The following is a 24,544-nucleotide window of genomic DNA, read 5'->3' on the forward strand; positions in this document are numbered from 1 at the left end:
CCACACACGCAGTTTGAGCGGCTGGTTTACATGCAGCGTGTCTCTGCTTAAGAAGTTGTAAATTGAGGAATGGGCTTCGCTTTAGTGATGGAGCTGAAAACTTGCTAAAAGGACGGTTGGTCTCTCGCTAAGCTTTTAACTTAGGGGTGCAAGCTGAGGTGTCAATATCATCTTTTCGGGGCAGCCGCTGAAATTCTCAGCCACGGATGTATTTCCAGCGGGATCTTTTCCTTTCTCCTTTTAATTTAACGTCCTTAAATGTGATTTATTTACTTACTGAATTTCTGGGCCGTTCAGTTTCAGAATGGCTTGGGGGCAGCCTCACAATTATTATTATTATTGTTTTTGAAAAAAACAACCTTAAAAAGAAGTACAGGTAGTCCTCGACTTAGCAGCAGTTCATTTAGTGACCCTTCAAAGCGACGGCGTCACTTTCAGAAGGGACGCACGGCCGTTTTTCACAGTCGCCACCGTTGTGGCAGTGCCCTCTTCCCCCATGGTCGCGCAATCAAAATTCAGGCGTTGGGCCACCGACTCTTATTTATGACATTCACAGCGACCCTGGGTCATGGAATTTCCCCTTTTGGCGGATTTTTTTCCAAGCCAAGTCAACGGGGACTCGCTTAACAACCGTGCAACTTAACAACTGCAGTGGTTCAGTTAACAACGGTGGGAAGGAAGGTCGTTAGAAGGGGACAGAACTGACTTAACTTGGGTTCCATTGAAGTCGTAAGTGACTACCTATATTTTACTAAAAAAAAAAATCTCTTTGAAGAAACAAACAGCTCTCTAGACAAGAAGTGTCCAATCTTGGCAACTTTAAGCCTTGGCGGACTTTAACTCCCAGAATTCCCCAGCCAGCTGGCTGGGGAATTCTGGGAGTTAAGTCCACCAGGCTTAAAGTTGCCAAAGTTGGAGACCCCTGCTCGCTCCTTCCTTCCTTCCTTCCTTCCTTCCTTCCTTCCTTCCTTCCTTCCTTCCTTCCTTCCTTCCTTTTCTCCTGTCCTTATTGAGGCAAGACCCCCCTTGATTTCTGAAGGAAGAATAAGACATTTCTTCACCCACACAATGCCACTTTTGTCTTCCTCTGGAATCCCGTGTCCAGAAGGCTCAAGCGACATATGCCGGGCCTTCCTCGTCCACCTGTTTGCCCTGTTCAAAATTTGTCTGGATCCCTTCGATAACAAAGAATCCATGTCCAACTAAGTAAGAAGTCCCTAGGCAGCCTCCCCCCCCCCAAAAAAAAGCCCATTTTCTCCAAAATTTGGACCAGAGGCATCCATTGGTCTTGGAACAGGGTTTGTGCTCAATGTTCTTGCAGATATATCTCCTTTGACTGTAGGTGTGAGAAAAGCCCGTAAGTCTTGTCTTAAAGGTGTTTGTTTTTTTTTAGTAAACATCTCACGTATTCGTGTGGTAGGGTTAAACACAGTAGGAATATCTTGATGTTTGAAACCAGTTGCCTTCCAGACTCTTTTTAATCTGTTTAAGATGTAGGCTAAATGGAACTCAGACCTTGGAAGTCTAGCCATGAAAGTTGTGTTAGATGTTTCTGAGCTTTTTTGGGGCTTGAATGATGCCTTCAAAAGCTTACTTAAGGATAAGGATTTGTTTGTGATTACCATTTGATCATACGATGCCTTGGCTTGAAGGTATTTGGGACAGGACCGTGAAATTGTCCCATTTCATCTTTCCGGGGTTGGTGAGAAAGACGCCCAACAAGTTTTGGGGGGTACTGAGCAGATGAAACCCCTGAGTTCTTGCCAGTTCTTGGCAATCCCAGGAAGTAACCTGGTGGGATTTTGCCTCCCGGTTGATTATTTCGCTTCATAGGTGTGGACTCGTAATAATAAAAACAAAACAACAACAACAACAACAATTTGGTCGGTACATAGGATGCTGGCAGCAACTCACATCAACCATCAGTGCCAGTTAATATTATTTGTGATACATTTTTGAATGTTCAGTTGACTGAGTTTCATGTTTAATGAATAAAGTAAATTATTATTATTATTATTATTATTATTATTATTATTATTATATTATTATTAATAATAATAATAATAATAATAATAATAATGTACTTGGTTGATACCTAGGATGCTGGCAGCAACCCGTATCAACCATTGGCACCAGTCAATGGTATTTGTGATGCATTTTTGGATGTTCAGTTGACGGAGTTTCATGTTTAATGAATAAAATAAATAATCATGATGCGATGGTGATGATGGTGAATAATAATGATGATGATGATGATAATAATAATAGCAGCCTTTATTTTTCATTGTACATCATGTATACAATGAAATTGGTTTAGCCTCTACTGGTGCAATCCATAACCGAAAATAGACAACATGGATAGTATAGAGAATAATTCTTATACAAGTAATTGTGGCAGAGGAATCCAGTCCTACATTTCCATAAGTACGTGGAGTGGTTGTGATTGTGTTTAGGAGTCTTGACAGCCCATGGGGTAGTAGCTGTTTTTAAACCTGTTTGTCCGGCTGGCTATATACTTCGATGATTTCTGCCCCATGGTAAAAGTGAAAAGCAACACTGTCCAGGGTCACTCGTGGCTCACACAGTTGCGTTTGGAGCCTCCTCTTGAGGAAATGCTCGTTTTAAAGAGTGTCTTGCCGTTCTGTCAACATTCAGCCCTTCGTGTGGGGCTACAGAACTGAACCTGGTTGCTCAGCTGGGCGAAATTGGGGTAGGGGGCTGCACTGGGCTGTTTGCAGTGCCGTCTGGAATGTGGCTGTAGGAGTGGCTCTATTCAGCAACACCTGGCACGGTGAAGTGTGTGTATATATATATATATATGGGCTATATGGGCCATGGCTGATCCAACAGGAGGATCTAACTTACCAAGGAGTTGGAAGATCAAAGGTGGAGAGGGGTTCTGGGCCAGGCAAACCATCTCCCCTCCTCACCCTTCAGACTTTGCTTTCAGACCTGAAGGGAGCAGCTGAAATTGGTATAAAGTGGAGAGGTTCTTCCGTGTTCGGCTTTGAAAGAGCTACACTTCCGTTCTGCCTGCCCCTTTCCCAGTCTTTAGGAAGGGGGTGGGCATAATTGCTGGGCTCCGCAGCAAAGCTATCTCCACCTCCCATTCACCAGCTTCCGATAAGCCCGTGTGAAGCTGTTGCTTTTCGGTTGGGCCTCTTCCAACGTAAGCCAAACCCGTGGCCAGCCAGCCAGCCAGCCAGCTCAAGAGCACCGGTGCCTGCTTTCTCTGCCCAACTCCTGCGTTATCCCAGGAATTCTAGGCCTCTTTTTTTCTCTCCTCCCCATTCCCTCCTGTCCCTCCCCGCTTGCCTAAATAGCATTTGCAACCCCCCCCCCCCCCGGAAAAGAATTTTGAAACAGGGAGCTTGGCTTAAGTCCTGGGGGCGTGGCCATTGCTCTTCCTTGTTTTTGTTTGTTTGTTTGTTTACCCCGTTGTAAACCTGGCCTGTTTGCTCAGCCGGCGTTATCCCTTCTGGTGATGCTCGCAGGACAGGCATCCGCAGGACGGACTGAATTGTGGTTTTGGGGTTTGTCCAATGTTCATCTATCTGGGCCGGGTAAAATTGGGTGGCTGAGGCTAGCTGGTGGTTGGTTTCCTGTGTCCTGTCAGTCGGGGCTGTGAATCATTCCTATCGCCGGCTTCCACCTGCCTCTCTGGATCACCTACCCGAATCCCTCTGGTTCCTCCCCATCTCTTCTTTGCAAGCGTTTTGGTGGGCTTCCAGGTACCCTTAGTACAGGGGTGTCCAAACTTGGGAACTTTAAGACTTGTGGACTTCAACTCCCAGAATTCCCCAGCCAGCCGGCTGGGGAATTCTGGGAGTTGAAGGTCACAAGTCTTAAAGTTCCCAAGTTTGGACACCTCTGCCTTAGTAGAACGGCAGGGCCAGCTTACTGTCTCTAGACCGACATGGGCACCAGCAGAACCCTGGGAAACTCATGAGGAATGAGGTGGAGTCAGCCTGGTCTGGGTACCTCTCTACCTAATCCCGAAGGATACGGAGTGGGAAAGGGACCTTGGAGGTCTTCTAGTCCAGCCCCCTGCTTGAGTAGGAGATGATATATCATTCTGGGCAAATCGCCGTCTACTTTTTTTCTTTAAAACTCCAGTGATGGAGGACTCAGAACTTCTGGAAGAGGAAAAGCTTTTCCACAGTTCATTCTCATTGACAGGAAATTTCTCTTTAATGATCACCCACCCATTATGTCTCACCTTGGCCTTCTGGTACTTTGGAGAACAGATTGACCCCCTCTCTCCTCTGAAGCAGCCCCTCCAATATTGGAAGGCTGCCATTATGTCACCCTTAGCTCTTCCCTTTACTTCTCTTTAGTCCTTCCTTCCTCCCTGTCTTTCTTTCTTCCTTTCTTTCTTCTTCTTTTCTTTTTTCTTTCTTTCTTTCTTTCTTTCTTTCTTTCTTCTTTCTTTCTTTCTTTCTTCTTCCTTCCTTCCTTCCTTCCTTCCTTCCTTCCTTCCCTTCCTTCCTTCCTTCCTTCCTTCCTTCCCTTCTTCCTTCCTTCCTTCCTTCCTTCCTTCCTTCCTTCCTTCCTTCCTTCCTTCCTTCCTCTCCTTCCTTCCTTCTTCCTTCCTTCCTTCCTTCCTTCCTTCCTTCTTTCTTTCTTTCTTTCTTTCTTTTCTTTCTTTCTTTCTTTCTTTCTTTCTTTCTTTCTTTCTTTCTTCTGCAGTACAAGAACTGCTTCGGTGGCTTCTTCGGCATCCTGAAATGAATCCGGCTGAAATCTCTCCTAACAGGAGAGGAGCCAAATCGAGGGGACTTCTTGCACAAACCCCCTTTCCCCTCTCCAGGTGGTAGGGCTGGGCTTCGTTCAATTCAGGGGGCGGTGAGAGTGATGTCGCAAAGCGATCATCAGTTCGTTCCCACCCCTCACCCCAAGGGAGCGGGGGGGGGAGGGGAAGTCTCAATCGCATCTTTCCTTGGTCCAAAGCACTTGTGCATCTCTTCCCTTCTTTCTCTCCGTGTTTCGTGATGGCACCGTCCATGCCTTTCTCCCTGAAAGGATCAGGCAAGGGACATATGGCTGCCCTGACCTCTGGCTCAGCCACGTGACGGAGCCCAGGGAAAGAGGAGGACCCACAGGCGGTGGGCATTCCCCGGAGGAGGGTCTTGCTCTCTCCCGGGTTACGGAGGAGAGCCCCTTTCTCGTGGGCATGTCTTCTCAGCGGCCTTTGGTCCTCTGCAGATTTCTTTGGGGAAGCCGCTGTGCTTGGCACCTCCCCGTTCTTGCTGCCCTCTCTGCCCAGGAAACTCTCCCCCCCCCCCCCCGGTCTTCTTAATGGCCCTTGTGATGCTTTGTTGTGCCCATGTACACACAGCCGTGTGTGGGCATGTGTGTTCTTCCCTCTCGCCACGACCCGCCCCCTTTTCAGATATTTGGATTCTGCTCAGCGTGGGGGGGTTCTTCCTCCTCCTCCTCCCCTCCTCCTCCTCCTCCTCCTCCTCCTCCTCCTCCTCCTCTTCTTGTTCTCCCTCTTCTTCTTCTTCTTCCTCTTCCTCATATTCTCCGTCTTTTCTTCCTCTTCCTCTTCTTGTTCTCCATCTTCTTCTTCCTCTCCCTCTTCTTGTTCTCCTCCTCCTCCTCCTCCTCCTCCCTTCTTCCTCCTCTTCTCCTCTTCCTCCTTCTCTTCTGATTCTCATCCTCTTCTTCTCCTCATCCTCTTCCTCCTCCTTCTTCTCCTCCTTTTCGTTCTCCTCCTCCTCTTCTTCTCCTCTTCCTCCTTCTTTTCTGATTCTCCTCATTTCCTCTTCCTCTTCTTCTCCTCTTCTTCCCTCCTCCTTCTCTTCCTCCTTCTCGTTCTCCTCCTCCTCCTCCTCTTCTTCCTCTTCTTCTCCTCCTCTTCCTCCTCCTCTTCTGATTCTCCTCCTCTTTTCCTCTCCCTCTTCTTCTCCTCTTCTTCCTCCTCCTCCTCCTCCTTTCGCTGCTGCTTCCTGGGAATGCTTCTGTCTGGCTCATTTCCCAACATCTTCCCTGGGAGAAAAGAAAGAAAAATGTGGCTGCTACCATGTCCGTTTTTGGTGAATGCCCCACTAACCCCCGACGTGTCTCTCCGTGCAGCTGCTGAGGCAGCTTTCCTTTTCTTTTTGGGGGGACTGCCAGGGATCCTGCCTTGTGCTCCCCCCCTTTCCCCTCTCCAGGCGGTAGGGCTGGGCTCTGCTGGAGGCCGGAGCTGCGCTGGGCTGGGCTGTCCTCCATCTGGGGCTCCATTCCATTCACTCCGCTCTTCTTTCCTTGTTGTCTGACCTTCCTTTTCCATGGGGGGGGGGAGGAGAGGAGGGCTTGAGAAAAGGACTGGGTCATGCGTCAGAGAGGGAGGGGTCTGCCTGGGATCACCCTCCTCCTCCTCCTCCCCATTTTATTTCTCTATTGTGAGGCTTTGCATTCGGACACACCAGATCATCGTCTCTTTTGCCTTCCCAGAAGATTCACCTGTCAGGTGAGCTTGGGGCTGCAAAAGAGGGAGCCTGCGAACTGGGCCATTTTAAAGCTGGCTGAGGAATTCTGGGAATTGAAGTCCGCGAGTCTTTCAAAGTTGCTAAGTTTGGAGAGCCCCGGAAGGAACCGCTGGCTCAAAGCCGCCCCATTGGGATGCATTTTCCCTGGGCCTGTTTATACTACAGCCGATGAAATCGGACGGGTTTCCTTGCGTCCTTCTCTTTGCTAGCTACATTTCACGTTCGGCTCTGAGCCGATCAAGGAAACCCACCGAGCTCTCCTTATTTTTATTTCGTACGCAGACTAGCCTAAGTGTAGGAAAATCATCCCGCCCATCCCAGCCTCCGTCCCCTTAGCTCGGAGCCCGTGATGGCAAACCTATGGCACGGGTGCCAGAGGTGCCACACACACAGCCCTCTCTGTGGGCACGGGTGCCGTCGCCAGCTGCTCTTTTGCTTCCCGACACGCCAACACGAAACAACTAGTCTTTGCGGGTGCCAGAAGCGCTGAAAAACGGCTCGAAAATGCCCCCCAAAACGGCCTGGAAATGGCCCCCAAACCGCCCATTTTCCAGGCTGTTTTTCGGGCCAAAAACGGCTCCAAAAATGCCCCCCAAAACAGGCACGCACACGCTGGCCAGCTGGTCTTCGGCTTTCCGGCACTCCAGCACTCGCACATGTTTGGGCGCTCGGTGCCGAAAAGGTTTACCGTCACTGCGTTAAGCTGACATCCATAAACGGTCTGTTAGCCTTTCCCAGGCTGGCGCTCTCCGGAACGTGTGAAAACCTCAACGCTGGTTATTCCCAGGCAGGGAGAAAGAAGCACATGTGAAGAAGCCACGCCGGCTGTCGCTGGGTCTGACTTTCCTTGGGAGTCTTGAAGCAGGGCCAGCTTTCCCTCTGGGGAGAACCCAAGCGGCTTTCATCTGTTCCCAGAACCGCTCCGAGTTGCAGATTTGACAGCCGAGATCTTGCATAGCCGTCCTGTTTCTTCCCTCGTGTGAATTTCAAGAATGCCCGGTCCAAATGCAATGAACAGATTTCCCAGGGCCCGGTTTTTAAGCATTGGGAAGAGCTGGGATCCCGGAAGACCTAGATGACAGGTAGTCCTTGACTTTACGACTGCAATGGAGTCCAGCATTTCTGTTGCTAAGTGAGACGTTTGTTAAGGGAGCGCCACCCTTATTTTTACGAGCCCGTTGTTAAGCGAGTCTGGCTTTTCCCTTGACTTTGCTCAGTCAAGAAGGTCGCAAAAGAGAATCACGTGACAACCGGGGACACCGCAACGGTCATAAATATGAACCCGTCGCCAAGTCCGTCTGAATTTTGATTGCGTGATCGGGGGGCACTAGAAAGGTTGTTAAGTGGATCTGGCTTCTCTGTTGACTTTGCTTTGTCAGAAGGTCGCAAAAGAGGATCGGGCGACAACCGGGACACCGCAACGGTCATAAATATGAACCCGTCGCCGAGCGCGTCTGAATTTTGATCACACAATCGTGGGGATGTTACACAGGTCGTAACTGTGAAGAACGACCTCACGTCCCATTTTGTCACCCCCGTTCTAACATTGAACGGTCACTAAACGAACTGTTGTAAGTGGAGGACCGCCTGCGTTTATATTTCTTCCTGGGCAGTTCACTTGTTTCCCGTCCAGCCTTCTCTGGAGACAGAGTAGCGCTTCAATCTAGCCGGTCGAGTGTTGCAGATAATGTGCCTCCTTTTGCTTTGGGAGCTGCCGATCCGGCGGCGGCGGCGGCGGCGGCAGTGCCAGCACTTGAGCCTCACGGCGTGTCTTTCTTTTGCCGTTCCAGGCGGAGCCCCCCCTGACTGAAGCGGACGTGCGCTCGGTGCGGAGCGGCTGTCATGATCTCTGCGGCACCTCTCTACGGGGTGCATAACTGGACGGGCGCTGAACGGCTTCACACGTGCGGCCTCGAAGAAAGGTGTGTGTGCGCGGGGGGGGCGGAGCATCCAGCAAACCACTCATGTTTCTCTTCGGGGGGGGATGAGAGGGGGGAGAAGAAACGTCGGCCTCTCTTGAGATTTTAAACCCCACGGCCGCCTCTTCTCGTTCCGCTGAATCCACCAGCGAACCGAGATGCCACGCACACACACACACCACACAATCAAGTTGCTTGCAAAATATTTGGGTGGGGAGGGTTTTTTTTGTGTGTGTGTGTGTGTGTGTTTGCCTTCTCAAGCGGAAGCTTTTAAAACAGGGATGGGCAATTAATTTTCCCAAAGAGCGTTGTGAGAAGTTGGGACAGTGATAGAAGACGGAGCCAATAGGGCTGGGAAGACACGTAGGCTGCCACGCACACACATAAGGTAAATTGGGTTGAGGGGGGGGGGAAATCACAGGTGGTCCTCGACTTAACGACTACAATCGAGCCGAACGTTTCTGTGGTTTTGCTCCATTTTACGGCCTTCCTGGCTGCATTCGTTCAGTGAATCACGGCAGTTGTGAAACTGGTAACACAGTCATTAAGTGAATCGGGCTTCTGTTTAAAAGCATCCCTGGCATCTCCCCAGGGGGTGTCGAGGTTCAGAGGAATATATTTTTGGGAAGCGACGGCATAAGCTCAGGCTGACTGAAATGACTTTATAGTGATCTTCCCCCGTCTGTAGCGGTTCCCAGCCTTTCGGGAGACTGGGAAAGCGGTTGGACACTCTGTCTTAAGAGCGGCTCTCGATTCAGAATTGTTTAGTGTAAACAAGATCACGGGGTCCTTGGTGCCCTCTGAGGTTGGTGGGTTTTTTTGCAGACGTTTCATTACCTGATTAGGTTTCGATATCAAACGAGGGCACTGATGAGGTTACCCAGTTGGGTAATCAAACATCGGAATGAAGGCCACAAAGCTAAGAGAGCACCAAGGACCTCATAGTCCTCTTCTTCCTCCTCATTCTCCTCCTCCTCCCTCTCCTTTCTTCATTCCACAAACCACCCTCCCTTCTAGCACTGATGATGTTACCTAGTTGGGTTATGAAACATCTACAAGAAAACCACCAAGGTCAGAGAGCCAAGTCGTTCCCCTCCTCTTCCCCTCCTTCTCCTTCCCTCCCTCCTCCTCTCCCCTCCTCCTCCTCCTCCCCCTCCTTCTCTTCCTCTTCCACTCCACAATCACTGTTCCTTCTAGCACTGATGATGTTACCTAGTTGGGTCATAAAACATCTACAAGAAAACCACCAAGGTCAAGAGAGCCAAGTCGTTCACCTCCTCTTCTCCTTCCCTCCCTCCTCCTCCTCCCCCCCTCCTCCTCCTCCCCTCCTTCTCTTCCTCTTCCACTCCACAATCGCCCTTCCTTCTAGCACTGATGATGTTACCTAGTTGGGTCATAAAACATCTACAAGAAAACCCACCAAGGTCAAGAGAGCCAAGTCGTTCACCTCCTCTTCTCCTTCCCTCCCTCCTCCTCCTCCCCCCCTCCTCCTCCTCCCCTCCTTCTCTTCCTCTTCCACTCCACAATCGCCCTTCCTTCTAGCACTGATGATGTTACCTAGTTGGGTCATAAAACATCTACAAGAAAACCCACCAAGGTCAAGAGAGCCAAGTCGTTCACCTCCTCTTCTCCTTCCCTCCCTCCTCCTCCCCCCCCTCCTCCTCCTCCCCTCCTTCTCTTCCTCTTCCACTCCACAATCGCCCTTCCTTCTAGCACTGATGATGTTACCTAGTTGGGTCATAAAACATCTACAAGAAAACCCACCAAGGTCAAGAGAGCCAAGTCGTTCACCTCCTCTTCTCCTTCCCTCCCTCCTCCTCCTCCCCCCCTCCTCCTCCTCCCCTCCTTCTCTTCCTCTTCCACTCCACAATCGCCCTTCCTTCTAGCACTGATGATGTTACCTAGTTGGGTCATAAAACATCTACAAGAAAACCCACCAAGGTCAAGAGAGCCAAGTCGTTCACCTCCTCTTCTCCTTCCCTCCCTCCTCCTCCTCCCCCCCTCCTCCTCCTCCCCTCCTTCTCTTCCTCTTCCACTCCACAATCGCCCTTCCTTCTAGCACTGATGATGTTACCTAGTTGGGTCATAAAACATCTACAAGAAAACCCACCAAGGTCAGAGAGCCAAGTCTTCCTCCTCCCCCTCCTCCTCCCCCTCCCCTCCACAATCTCCCTTCCTTCGAGCACTGACGATGTTACTTAGTTGGGTCATGAAACGTCTGCAAGAAAAACCCAGGTCAGACCACGCCAAGGACCCCTCATTCCAACCCCGAGCTACAAATATTCCCTTCTATCAGCCCGAGGCTATTTCTTACTCCTTCCCCTTTGAAGAAAAGGTGGTTGACAGCTTGTGGGTCCCGGATGTGACTTTGGCCACAGATGGGCTTATGCGTTGATTAGATCCGTGGCTTCAGCCCCTGCACCTCTGGATCATTTTTCCAAGTTTCTCCTCTTCTTCTTTCCTTTCCTGCAGGAGAGTCCCACTTTCTGATGAAGAATCGGACACCAGCAGTTCCCACCACCTGGGCTCGCCTGAGTTCTGCAACAGCTTTTCCAAGGTGAGATGGTGGGTCGGGCGCAGGGGCGGAATGCTTCGGGTTTGCCTGGGTTTGGGAGAGCCTGTAGCTAACGTTATGGCCACTTCGGAGAACCTCCAAATCCCACTCCTGGCTGGTCCCGCCCAGCCCCTCCCAAGAGTCAACACGCGGCCCGTTTTGGATGCGAGGTAAGTGCAGGGCTGGCGTGGAGACTTGGGGAGGGGGGCAAACGGGAAGTTCCCGGAAGTTCCAGAAGGTGGGAAACGCGCCCATTTCTGTCCTCCAGAGCCTGGGGGAGGTGGTTCCCCCCCCCCCCCTCCGAGGTTCAAGGAAAGCCTTCGGAGCCTGGGGAAGGCAAAAACGCAGCCCCCACCCCTGCCGTGGTGCAGGACGCCAACTAGGCCACGCCCACCATGGCAACGCCAACCCAGTCACCGGGCAGAGAAGCCATTGCTGAAATTTTGGAAGCCCAGCCCTGGTCGGGTGTGGGAGGGAAGGAGGGTGGGAATGCCCTCTGCCCTCGTCCCCGTGAAATTGGCCAAACTGCCCCGGTCCTGATCTCCTCTCTCTCTCTTACCCCTCTCCCCCCCTTTTCGCAGGTGGAGATCACAGCGGTTTCGGGAAGCGGTGGGGGCGCCGAAGGGTTTGAACCGGAGGGCACCGTGGAGAAAGAAGCCAGCCCCCAACTCCGGGAGCAGGCCAACGAGCCAGACTGTGCCCAGAAGGCCTTGAAGGACAGCGATGCCAAGGCTGGGCAGCTTCAAGAGCCAGAAGAAGCGCCCGGGCTGGACAAGAGCAGCAGCCGCAGCAGCCTGGACTGCCCGTTCACCTCTGCTGCAGAGACGGCGGAGGTGACCCCTTTCTGCCCCAAGGCTCCAGAGAGCGAGCAGATGGGAAAAGAGAAGGGTCTCCCCGCGCCCGCTGCTTCCGTCAACCCCATCACTGCGACCAGCAGTAGCAGCTGCAGTACGGGGGCCCCGGCCGCCGCCACCTACACCCTGAAGAGCGTCTGTTTTTCAACCTCTCCGGCTCCCCCTATGCAAAAAATGTCCCTCTCGCTGCCTCCCGGAGCCACCATCCTGGCCCCCAGCCAGCCACTGGTTTATCTTCCTCCTCTTTCCAACGCGCTGGGGGTCTCGCCTGCCCTTGCCCTCCCGGTCTTATCATCCTTCCCACAAGACCCTTGCCTGCCAGGCCTTCACCCCTACCCGTACGCTTTCTCTGTGGGCAGACCCTTGGTGCCTGACCCCAAAGCTGCCTGCGTCGAGGCCGCTCAGTTAAGCTGCCCTCCTCCGCCTTCCGGAGAAAACAGTAGAACCCCCGCGACGCCGGGCTCCGGCCCTCCCGCCAACGGCCCAGAACTGGTCTCCAGCACCCCGGCCTTGGCAGCCTCCTGCGCCAGCGCCGTCCCCCTCTCAGGTCCTGCCACCGTGCTGCCCCGAGTCCCAGAGCGGCTAGCGACGGGGGTCCTGGCGTCCATCTCCCCACTGAAGTCCCCCCCGCAGCTGGAACGTGAGATGGTCTCCTCTCCGGAATGCAGCGAGATGCCCCTGGACCTGTCCTCCAAGTCCAACCGCCAGAAGCTGCCACCGCCGAGCCAGCGCAAGACGCCCCCCATGCCCGTGTTGACCCCGGTACACCCCAGCGGCAAAGCTCTGCTGACGCCGGTCTTCTCCAAGGCCCAGCGAGTGGCCCAGGCCGCGGCCTCGCCCTTCGTCATCTTCCCGGAGCTGCTGCGCAACGGAGAGCAAAGCACGTGGGTGAAAAACCCCACGGCTTTCATTGGCACCATCCCGGGCACCTACATGGGGGTGGCCAACCCGGTGCCAGCCTCGGTCTTGTTGAGCAAGGATGCCGGGGCTGACTTAAGCAGCAGGGACTCCCGGCATCTTCCAAAGCAGGAGCCCATCTGCATCATCGATCAGGGAGAGCCCCGGAGCGCCGGGCTGCCTTCTGGGAAAAAAAATGGATCCGAGGGACAAGCGGACCCGGCCAGGCGCACCCCGGCTCCTTCCTTACGCCCCTCCAAGGAGCTGTCCCTCTGGAACCCCAGCCAAGCAAACCTTTACTCTCGGTGTTCGCTAAACAGGAAGCCTGCCAGCCCGCAACTCCTGCCCATCGGGTGGTCCCATTACCACCCGGGCACCCTCCTTTCCATCGGCATCTCGGCAACGGCACAGCTGCCCCCCAATCCAGTTGGGCCCTGTAAGACGCCCGGCCCCAGCGAACCAGCTGTGTTCCCTGCAGGGCAGCTGGCAGAAGCTACCCCGGTGGTCCAGAAGCCCCCCGAAGCCCCATCCCAGGGCAAAGGCTGTAAGGCAGCCCTGCCCAGCACCGAGAGCCCTTTGTGCGTCTCGCCAGCTCTCCAGACCAATCCGCCAGAGGCGAAGGGCTCGATGGGGCTCGAGCGACGGGAGATGGACTCGGCCAGCGAGAGCACTCTTTTGCCCCCGCCCGAAACTCCCCTGGAGGGTTGTGCCCACAAGCACTCCGCAGACCCCAAAGCGAAGAGTCCCTTCTTGCCTCTGCATCCAGCCCACGCCCTGCCCTTAGCCAGCCACGCAAGCATCCTGGTCACCGCGGAGTCGGCCTCTCCTGCCGAGAAACAGTGCCGGGAGCGACGAGGGGACACTTCCCGCAAAGCCCCGAGTGTCGCGGTCCCTCCCTGCCCCGTTCACCAGGTGGACCTCAGCCGGATCAAGAAGGAGCAGGTGGAGCCCGAACCCCCCTTTGCCTCGGCCACCTGCCTGCACGCAGGGGCCACCTTGAGGGACCTTCCGAAAGCCAAGGTGAAGGGGGTGGCCCACATCAAAGTCGAGGGGGGCTTCCCCTGCAAACCCAAGCGGCACCACGAGGGGCCGGATCGGCCAGCCCACAAGAAGCTGAAGTTGCGCGGGGGAGAAGAATTGGGGGCTCCCTGCAAGGCGAGCAGCCAGAATCAGCACAGCCGGAAGGTGAGTGGCGGCATGGCTGGGCGGAAGAGGAGGGCAGGGCTGCTCTCTGGGAGGGGGAGTCAGAAGCGGCAGGGTTAGGGGCCTGCAGGATGAACAAGTCCCTGTGCGATGGGGAGGGAGCTGGAGGGTGGTGAGCCTTGCTGGGTGAGGGGAACCGTGGCAGTGCCAGAAAGGAAGCAAAGGTTTTTGGACGCTTGGCACCGATTTTTTTTAAAGGAAAAATGGACACGGAGCTCTTTGCTTGTTAGCCTTGCAGGTAGTTTATGTTTATAGTTCAGCAGACACACTCAGCTGGAGTAGAGTAGAATTAGAATATATAGAATAGAGTACATAGAATAAAGAATATAGAATTAGAATAGAATAGAATACATAGAATAAATAGGAATAGAATAGAATGGAATATAGAATAGAATATAGAACTGGGATGGGATGGGATAAAATTAGAATAGAATAGAGAACAGAATACATAGAATAGAATAAATAAGAATAGAACACAGTATAAAATACATTGAATAAATAAGAATAGAATAGAATAGAATATAGAAATGGGATGGGATAAAATTAGAATAGAATAGAATGGAATATAGAAATGGGATGGGATGGGATAAAATTAGAATAGAATAGAGAACAGAATACATAGAATAGAATAAATAAGAATAGAACACAGTATAAAATACATTGAATAAATAAGAATAGAATAGAATGGAATATAGAACTGGGATGGGATGGGATAAAATTAGAATAGAGAACAGAATACATAGAATAGAATAAATAATAGAATACAGAATAAAATACATTGAATACATAAGAATAAAATAGAATAGAATATAGAAATGGGATGGGATAAAATTAGAATAGAATAGAATGGAATATAGAAATGGGATGGGATGGGATAAAATTAGAATAGAATAGAGAACAGAATACATAGAATAGAATAAATAAGAATAGAACACAGTATAAAATACATTGAATAAATAAGAATAGAATAGAATGGAATATAGAACTGGGATGGGATGGGATAAAATTAGAATAGAGAACAGAATACATAGAATAGAATAAATAATAGAATACAGAATAAAATACATTGAATACATAAGAATAAAATAGAATAGAATATAGAAATGGGATGGGATAAAATTAGAATAGAATAGAATGGAATATAGAAATGGGATGGGATGGGATAAAATTAGAATAGAATAGAGAACAGAATACATAGAATAGAATAAATAAGAATAGAACACAGTATAAAATACATTGAATAAATAAGAATAGAATAGAATGGAATATAGAACTCGGATGGGATGGGATAAAATTAGAATAGAATAGAGAACAGAATACATAGAATAGAATAAATAAGAATAGAACACAGTATAAAATACATTGAATAAATAAGAATAGAATAGAATGGAATATAGAACTGGGATGGGATGGGATAAAATTAGAATAGAATAGAGAACAGAATACATAGAATAGAATAAATAAGAATAGAACACAGTATAAAATACATTGAATAAATAAGAATAGAATAGAATGGAATATAGAACTGGGATGGGATGGGATAAAATTAGAATAGAGAACAGAATACATAGAATAGAATAAATAAGAATGGAATACAGAATAAAATACATTGAATAAATAAGAATAGAATAGAATGGAATATAGAATGGAATATAGAACTCGGATGGGATGGGGTAAAATTAGAATAGAATAGAGAACAGAATACATAGAATAGAATAAATAAGAATAGAACAGAATAAAATACGTAGAACAAATAAGAATAGAATAGAATGGAATATAGAATTGGGATAGGATGGGATAGCATTAGAATAGAATCCAATCCGATTTAAAAAGAGGGATCGAAGAGCTTGCCCGTGCTTAACCGCAGCCTGGTCTCTTGTGTCACCCACAGTGGCGGAAGCATCACAGCGACCTCCATGAGATCACGGACGATGGCCGGCTGGGCTGCGTGAAGGAGCGGGGAAACCTCCGTGCCAAGCGCAAACGCCGGAAGTTGTCCCCAGGCCACCGGGGCCACAGCTGCGAGGAAGGTAAGCGGGGGCTCAGTCTGGGTCGTGCCCATTCCCTCCCTCCATCCAGGGCTGCCCCACCTTCCCAGGAGCCACTTGGAAGATCTGGTCCGCTTCTTCAGTAGGTAGCCAGGGGGATCTCTTTGGGCTCCCTGAGCTCTTCCTTGTGATCTTCCTTCTCCAAATACATTTCTGTGAGGTTATAAAGTCTTATAAAGTACAAAAGCCACTAAGAGGACAGTGAAGGGCAAAGAAGAGCGAAGAAGGGTAGGGAAAGAAAAAGAAACATTGACTTCCAACTGTCTAGCTTTCAGTAGAATAAGGCATTCACAACAAGTCACAACTTTTTATTTTACCGTAATATGGTAGGCATGGTCCTTTCTAGAAAAGTCTTATGCGTCTAATCTGTGAAACCCCAAATCAAAGTTTCGCTCTTTTCCACCTCGAGCAAGAAGTTCAGATGCGGTTTCCACATGGAAACCAAAGAATTCCTGGTTTTTTCTTTGAGCACAGTAGTCAGTTCTGACATTTCAGCCAACTCCCATCAGCTTCGCAGCCATTCTTCCATGGTAGGCGTCGAAGTGCCCTTCCGTTTTTGCGCATACATAGTCTTTCTGCTGGCAACATGCGTAAGCAACAAAGTTCCAAACTTTTTCTCCCAATTCTTTTTTCCATTAGACCCAAGAGGAAAAGTTCTGGTTTTGTATATATCTCCCATTTTCAGGATTTTCTGTATTAAAATATGAATTCCTTGTGTTCTGACTTAGGCTTCCCCAGCAGCACGAAACCAAGTCCTTGTCCCAATAAACTCCTTTTATTCAATTTATAGTGAAATCCTCTCCAGCAAAGTCTTTCCTCTCCCACAGTCTTTCAAGATAGTTCAGAATTACCGACCTTGATCAGGCTTGGAGAGAGGTCAGGTCGATATCTTTCAGATGCCGCAATACTCGGCAAGAATGCAGGAATGAACTAATTGTCTCCCGCGAACTCCACTCCCCTTTTGTTCCTCTTTTATTTCCTCTGGGAGGGACCATTCAACGTCCTCCTGTGGCCTTACTCCCAAGTCGACCCCTGTTCTTTAGCTGTTCCCTTCGTCTGGCAACTCTGTGCATGCGCCCACTGGGAAGAGGCTCCAGCTGTCTGTCTGCCTCACTGATGTCTGGCTCTGAAGGCAGCTGATAACTGACAGATAGCCCCATCTCTGCCTCTGACACAGAGCCCTCATCAGAGCCTTCCCCAGACTCCAGGACTGGCCCATCTTCCTCCCCAACCTCCTCACTGTCCGAATCTGCTGCCAGCTCTGCTGGCCACTGGCGGTCCACAACACCTTGTGATTTTGGACAGAATCCAGCTTTCCAGCTCCCTAAATGAAGCCCTTCTCCCATGGCTGCTTCTCAGCGTTATTTATATGTATTTTCCCTTCCCTCAGCTTACGTGGAGAAGAAAGCCAAGAACAATTTTAGAGACTTCATCCCCGTCGTGCTCAACAGCCGGACGCGCAGCCAGTCAGGTTGGTGGCCGAGCCAGGAGATGATGATGATGATGACTGGGTCAAGGGGTAAGGGAGCACCAGCGTGACGATGGTGGAGGAGGAGCGGGGAAAAGGGCAGGGTTATGATCCAGTCACCCCGACTTGGGGGTTGCTGGCAGACAACCTTCCTGGTAGGGCCTTGTTGGTCCCCAAAGGCGCCAACCATGATCTGAAGGATGATTCTCAAACCCTTCCCATCGTGGTTGTCCGAAAGGTGCTTTTTCCAAAAGGCGTTTTCGTGGTTTTTCTTTGAAGACGCTTCGCTTCTCATCCGAGAAGCTTCTTCAGCTCCTTCTTCAGAGCTCTTTGGGTGAGAAGAGAAACGTCTTCAGAGAAAAACGAAGGAAGTCCAGCGGCCTCTTGAAAAAGCACCTTTGGGACAACCGTGACCTGGGTGGCTGAGGAGCTCCATAGGCATCTAGCGTTGGAGGCCTGTGACTTCCACGTGCTGCAAACTTTGTGGAGTTTCCCAGAAGGGGCCTTGTGACAAAGTCGAGGACATTTTTTTTCCTCTCTTGAAAACTCGCTTCTCATCCAAGAAGCCTCTTGAATCCAGAACCGAAGAAGCTTCTTGGATGAGAAAGTGAAACCTTTTCAAAGAAAAAACAAACAAAACAAGGGTCAACTTTGGGACAACCATAGATGTTTTGGGAATTTCCATAGACACAGGGCCTTGTTTGGTCCCCCCCCCCCCTGACAAAGCTATCATCCTATTCTATTATTAATATATTATGATTTGATTATTTTCCTCTATTAGTTTGAGTTGTGCATTTGGGAAGGATGAGAGGATACCAATAGGAGAGAATATTTGTAGCTCAGGATGGAACTATGCAGACGTTTCGTGACCCAACTAGATAACATCGTTGGTGCTGGAAGGACGTGGGTTTTATTCTCTGGCAGGGCAAGCCCCTTGTGTCTAAACAGAAAATAAAGCCCTTTCCCTTATAAGCCCTCTTGAATCGCCATGTGTGAATAGGCGGCAATATAAATTTTCTAAATAAATGCACTGTCCCTTTCCCCTTCCTCCCCTTTAAGATTTTAACAGAACAGGGGACTTTGCCCTCGGGGACTTTGGAGAATAGTTTGACTCCCTCTTCTTTGTGGCAACCCCTGAGATATTGAAACAATGCTATCATGTCTCCCCTGGTCCTTCTTTCTCTTAAGCTAAATATACCCAGTTCCTGCAACCGTTCTTCATATGTTTTAGTCTCCAGTCCCCTAATCATCTTTGTTGCTGTTCTCTACACTCTTTCCAGAGTCTCAACATCTTTTTACATTGTGGCGACCAAAACTGAATGCAGTATTTCAAGTGTTGCCTTATAAAGTGGTATTAACACTTTTAGTCAGTTTGTGCATTTGGGAAGGATGAGGACACCAATAGAAGAGAATATTTGTAGCTCAGGATGGAACTATGAGGTCCTGGGTGCTCTCTGAACTTGGTGGTTTTCTTGCAGACGCTTCCTGTCCCAACTAGGGAACATCATTAGTCCTAGAAGGGAGTGGGGTTTATGAAGGAGAAGGAGGACTGTGGGGTCCATGGTGCTCTCTGAGCTGGGTTGCTTCCTTGTACATGTTTCATGACCCAACTAGATAACATCGCTGGTGCTGTAAGGAAGTGGGGTTTATTCCATGGCAGGGCAAGCCCCTTGTGTCTAAACAGAAAGCAAACCCTTTCCCCTTGTTAACACTGATGATGTTACCTAATTGGGTAATGAAACGTCTCCAAGGAAACAAACCAAGCTCAGGGACCACCAGCAGTGATGAGTTTAGCCAAATAAAGCCACCCCAGAGTGGAGCAGTGACAAAGCTCAGATCTCGGTAGTCTGTGCTTCCAGTTTGACGGGGGTCTTTCCTTCCCCCCCCCCTCCCTCCCTCCTGCAGGGACCACAGGGAGCTCTTCCAGTATGTTAGGCGAGTGTGACGGAGGTGGGCAGGAGATGGTGCCGCTGTTGGAGGAGGCGAACAACGAAGCCGAAGAGCTTTCCCCGAAGCATCACCGGCTACGGAAGTCCCACCGCCTCTCGCCTCACTCCAGCTGCAAGGAGCGCTCTCGGTCGGAAAGAGGCCTCTTCCACCCGAGTAAGACTCAGGGACTGCTCTGGCCGGGGGAGGCCATCAGGCAGCTATTGAGCCGCAAGGAAGCCGAAGTGGAGAGCAGCCACGCCAAGAGGAAGAAAAGGAGGCGGCAGAAAAGCTGGAAGTATCAAAGCGGAGAATATCTGATTGAAAGGGACAAAGGAGAACACTTGAGCTGCTGCCACCACAAGCGACGGAAATCCAAAGCAGGTGAGAGGATGGGCTTCCTGGGGAGGGGGGGAGGAGGGGGGGAAGGATCGCGAAGTGACCACTCTTCGTCTGCTAACCTGGCCTGGATTGCAGCTCCCATCATCCCCAGGCTTCCAGTCTCCCGGTCAGGCTGGAAGAATAGAATAGAATAGAATTCTTTCCTGGCCAAGTGTGATTGGACGCACAAGGGATTTGTCCTTGGTGCCGATGCTCTCAGTGTACATAAAAAGACAAGATACATTCGTCAAGAATCATAAGGTACAACGCTTAATGATAGTCAAAGGGTACAAATAAGCAAGTCAATCATATTAGGAACCAATCAATATAAACCGTAAGGAGACGTAGTAAATAGTTTGACAGTGGTGAGGGAATTAGTTGTTAAGCAGAGTGATGGCGTTCGGGAGAAAACTCTCCTTGTATCTATTGTTCTGGTGTTCAATGCTCTATAGCAGGGGTGTCCAAACTTGGGAACTTTAAGACTTGTGGACTTCAACTCCCAGAATTCCCCGGGAGTTGAAGTCCACAAGTCTTAAAGTCCACAAGTTTGGACACCCCTGCTCTATAGTGTCGTTTTGAGGGTAGAAGTTGAAACAATTTGTGTCCAGGATGCGAGGGGTCTGTAGATATTTTCACAGCCCTCTTTTTGACTCGTGCGGTGTGCAGGTCCTCAACGGAAGGCAGGTCGGTAGCCATTGTTTTTTCTGCAGTTCTGATGATCCTCTGAAGTCTGGGTCCGTCTTGTTGGGTTGCAGAGCCAAAGCAGAGAGTTATGGAGGTGCAGATGACAGACTCAGTGGTTCCTCCGTAGAACTGAATCAGCAGCTCCTTGGGCAGTTTGAGCTTCCTGAGTTGGTGCAGAAAGAACATTCGCGTAAGAGGATCAGGCCGGGGACGATGGGCTGCTCGTAGCTTGTCGTGGGGAAGCACCAGCATCAGCGCAAGGGAGATTCTCCTGGTCAGCTTGGGAACAAAAACCGTCAACTTCCTGTATTGGTTAAGCCGTGCAGGAGATTGCAACATGACCTCTGAGCGCCCCCCGAGACGCCCACCCCAGTTCCCTTTGCAGAACCTCTCTGGTGTCGATTTGCCTCAACAGCCACCAAGCATTGAGGGTAGCCCCCTCCTCCTTCCCTTTCTCTCCCCCCTCCCTCCTAATTGGAGCTCTTCATCCTGTCTCCATCTGCTTCCTGCCATTGAAAAGCAGCAGCCAGCCACGGTTTTAAAAAGTTGAAAAATAATATTTCTTTCTTCTCTTTCTTTCTTTCCTTCTTTCTTTTTCTTTCCTTCTTCCTTACTTCCTTTCTTTTTCTTTCTCTTTCCTTCCTTCTGTCTTTCTCTTTCTTTTCTCTTTCTTCTTTCCTTTCTCCTTCTGTCCCTCTTTCTTTCTTTCCTTCCTTCCTTCCTTCCTTCCTTCCTTCTTTCTTTCTCTTTCCTTCTTCCTTACTTCCTTCTTCCTTTTTCTTTTTCTTTCTCTTTCCTTCCTTCTTTCTTTCTCTTTCTTTTTTCTTTCTTCCTTCCTTCCTCCTTCCGTCCCCCTTTCTTTCCTTCCTTCTTTCTCTTTCCTTCTTTTTTTTTATCTTTCTTTTTTCTTTCTTCCTCCCTCCCTCTGTCCTTCCCTCCCTCACTCTTTCTTTCCTTCCTTCTTGTTTCCTTCCTTCTTTCTATTCTTTCTCTTTCCTTCTTTCTTTTTTTTTCTTCCTCCCTCCCTCCTCCCCTCCTCTCTTTCTTTCCTTCCCTCTCTCCCTCCCTCCCTTGTGATGTCGCTATTATTATTATTCTTTTCAAACCGTGAGGATCTTGGGTGGGAGGGAGATGGCGGCTTTTACAGATTGGCTCGGGCAACCCACTTCCGCAGAAACGGGGCCCCGGCTCCACCGCTCCTTGCGCTCGGTCCAAAAATAGAAGGCCCGCAGCCTCCCGCTTGCAACAGCCGCCAGGGGGCAGGCTTCTCCCGCACAAGTCCCGTGACAGTCGCAGGCAGGAAAGGTTGCGACAAAGAGGCCAGGAAGGGCTGCGGGGGAGAAGGATTTGGGGGGGGGGGAGATCCATGCAGGGTGCATTACGCAGGGACATTATGCAGAAGCTGGAAAAGGGGTGGGATGAAATCCATCTTCTTCATCTCCTCTATCTTCTGCGCTGGAGATAAATTCCATGTGTGTCTCATCAACCTTGGCCAAATGAATTATTCTGATCCTGAATTCTCAAGACTCCTTGTGCAACTTCTGGATTGTAGTTTTTCCTCCTCTCTTCTTCTTGCAGGACTCAGGCAGCCTTTAGTAAGAAGGCAGAAGTTCTTTTTTCCTTCCTTCTGGGCCTTTCCTTGATGAGAGCTTCCCTATTTTCCCCAAATCCCTTGCTTTTGAATCACATTGACTTTCCTTTCCCCCCTGGCAGTTGGTGAATGCGGATGTAGAACTCAGCCCGAGTAGCCAGGATGGGTGACAGTGCAAGCAGTTAATAATAAAAACCCATTTTCTAACATACAACTAGAAAAGTAGAAGGCAAATCCACCAAGAAGAAGAGAGAGCTTTTCTTCCAGTCTAAAATGTTTTAGCAGGGCAGGCTGTATTTCATTGCTGTCCAGGGCTTAGTACCACGAGCCCTTAAAATCATGCTGGCTGAGGAATTCTGGGAGCCAAAGGCCACAGGTCTTAAAAGTTGCCAAGATTGGACATCCCTGTCTTAAATAGTCTGGATTGGATTGAAAGCGGGGTGTCAGGGACTATGCCACGAAATGTAGAAATCTGAAATTTAGCCCAATCACCGATATGTATACCATAATTTTAACTTTTTTTAGAATTGAATTGAATTGAATTCTTTATTGGCCAAGTGTGATTGGGCACCCAAGGAATTTGTCTTCGGTGCATAAGCTCTCGGGGTACATTAAAAATACATTCATCAAGAATCGTAACATACAACGGTGATAGTCACAGGGAGGGAGGGATGATAGATATAAAAGAGAGATACAGATATAAGAGATACATAGATGGAGAGAGAGAGAGAGAGAGAGACGGATAAGTGATAGATAGATGGATGGATGGATGGATGCATAGATAGACGAGAGAGAGAAGAGATAGATTGATGATAGATAGATAGATAGATTAGATAGATACATAGATAGATAGATAGATATAGATAGATAGATAGATAGATAGATAGATGATAGATAGACAGACGAGAGAGAGAGAGAAGAGATATAAGAGATAGATTGATGATAGATTGATGATAGATAGATAGATGATAGATGGATGGATAGATAGATAGATAGATAGATAGATAGATAGATGAGAGAGAGAGAGAGAAGACATATAAGAGATAGATTGATGATAGATAGATAGATGATAGATAGATAGATAGATGATAGATAGATGATAGAGTGAGAGAGAGAGATAAGAGATATAAGAGATAGACTGATGATAGATAGATAGATAGATAGACAGAGAGATAGATAGACATATATATAGAGAGAGTTATAGAGATAGATATGAAAGAGAGAGAGAGAGGGAGAATATTATATGTAGGACTTTTAGATCACAGCACACAGTCGGGGTTCTTCCAAAGATTAGGATTTATTTCATGCCCAAAGTGGGCATCTATTCAAGTTAGCCGCTGAGCCCAAGGAACAAATTTTCAAAACAAAGGCAGACTCATGTTTGATTGTTGCTGCTCCCTTCTTTTTCTTGGCCCTCCTCCCTCCCTCTCACCCTCCCTCCCTCTCACCCTCCCTCCCTCCCTCTCTCTCTCTCAGACAAATTTTGGAGGGCAGCATCTTTTCTCCAAGGGCGCCTCTAACCTTTCTCTCTCTCTCTCTCTCTCTCTCTCTCTCTCTCTCTCTCTCTGTGGTTTGTCTGCAGACTTCCGGTACCGAAAGCACAAAAGCTCAGCTCTGGGCAAAGGCTCTGAGCTCTGCCTGAGGAGCCGGCTCTCTCCATCCCTCCAAGGCCACCTGGACTTCCAGAATGGCTTCCTCCTGGATCACTCCAGCATGGCTCCCATCCAGGAAGGGCTGGAGAAACCTTCCGGGAAGCGCAAATGCAAAACCAAACACCTGTCGGGCCTCTGCGAAGAGGGGAAGGTAAGGAGGAGGGCCTCTATGGAGATTCTCCCGTCATCCGGGTCAGGCTTCTTGTTTTGTTTTTTTTTCAAAAGGCAACTGGATTTTTGTTTTTCCTTGATGAGCTTTCGCTTCTCATCCGAGAAGCTTTTTCGGTTCCGAACTGAATGGATGAGGAGCGAAACGTCTTCAGGAAAAAACAAGTCCAAGTGCCTTTTGAAAAAAACACCTTTGGGGTAAGGAGAGGTGCTGGGAATGGGACGGTCAGATTGACCAAATTGGGGATTCGGGCGCGTTGATGTCATTTGATTGCTGTATTTTATTTATTTGCTATATTTCTGTATTCATTTATTTGCTATATTTCTATACGATGGCTCAGTGGCTAAGGCGCTGAGGTTGTCAGTTAGAAAGGTCGTCAGTTCAAATCCCAAGCGCCGCATAACAGAGTGAGCTCCCATTACTTGTCCCAGCTTCTGCCAACCTAGCAGTTTGAAAGCACATAAAAAATGCAAGTAGAAAAATAGGAACCACCTTTGGTGGGAAGGTAACAGCGTTCCGTGCGCCTTCGGCGTTGAGTCATGCCGGCCACATGACCACAGAGACGTCTTCGGGCAGCGCTGGCTCTTTGGATTTGAAATGGAGATGAGCACCGCCCCCTAGAGTCAAGAACGACTAGCACATATGCGCAAGGGTCATTCTTCCAAATACCTCAGGTTACTTTACACTATCAATACGGAATAAAACCATTCCAAAAGAAAGCC

General features: G+C 49.3%; 1 protein-coding gene across 4 annotated transcripts in view; it reads left to right on the forward strand.

Annotated features, from left to right (window-relative positions):
• The window catches only part of BCORL1 (BCL6 corepressor like 1), a 54,325-nt gene that overhangs the window by 20,034 nt on the left and 9,747 nt on the right, over positions 1-24,544 (forward strand). For 2 of the 4 annotated variants that reach the window (XM_081964060.1, XM_081964061.1), the window contains 7 exons: positions 8,267-8,398; positions 10,868-10,952; positions 11,531-13,885; positions 15,795-15,933; positions 17,342-17,470; positions 19,325-19,729; positions 23,584-23,804. In XM_081964060.1, the coding sequence (XP_081820186.1) occupies positions 8,319-8,398; positions 10,868-10,952; positions 11,531-13,885; positions 15,795-15,933; positions 17,342-17,470; positions 19,325-19,729; positions 23,584-23,804 (3,414 nt within the window). In that variant the 5' untranslated portion in view covers positions 8,267-8,318. Of the gene's footprint in view, positions 1-3,325; positions 3,534-8,266; positions 8,399-10,867; positions 10,953-11,530; positions 13,886-15,794; positions 15,934-17,341; positions 17,471-19,324; positions 19,730-23,583; positions 23,805-24,544 lie in introns of those variants that run through there. The other 2 variants (XM_081964062.1, XM_081964063.1) reach the window with 2 other exon arrangements.

This window comes from Natrix helvetica, assembly GCF_964273705.1.
Source record: "Natrix helvetica genome assembly, chromosome: 11".
NCBI lineage: Eukaryota > Metazoa > Chordata > Lepidosauria > Squamata > Natricidae > Natrix > Natrix helvetica.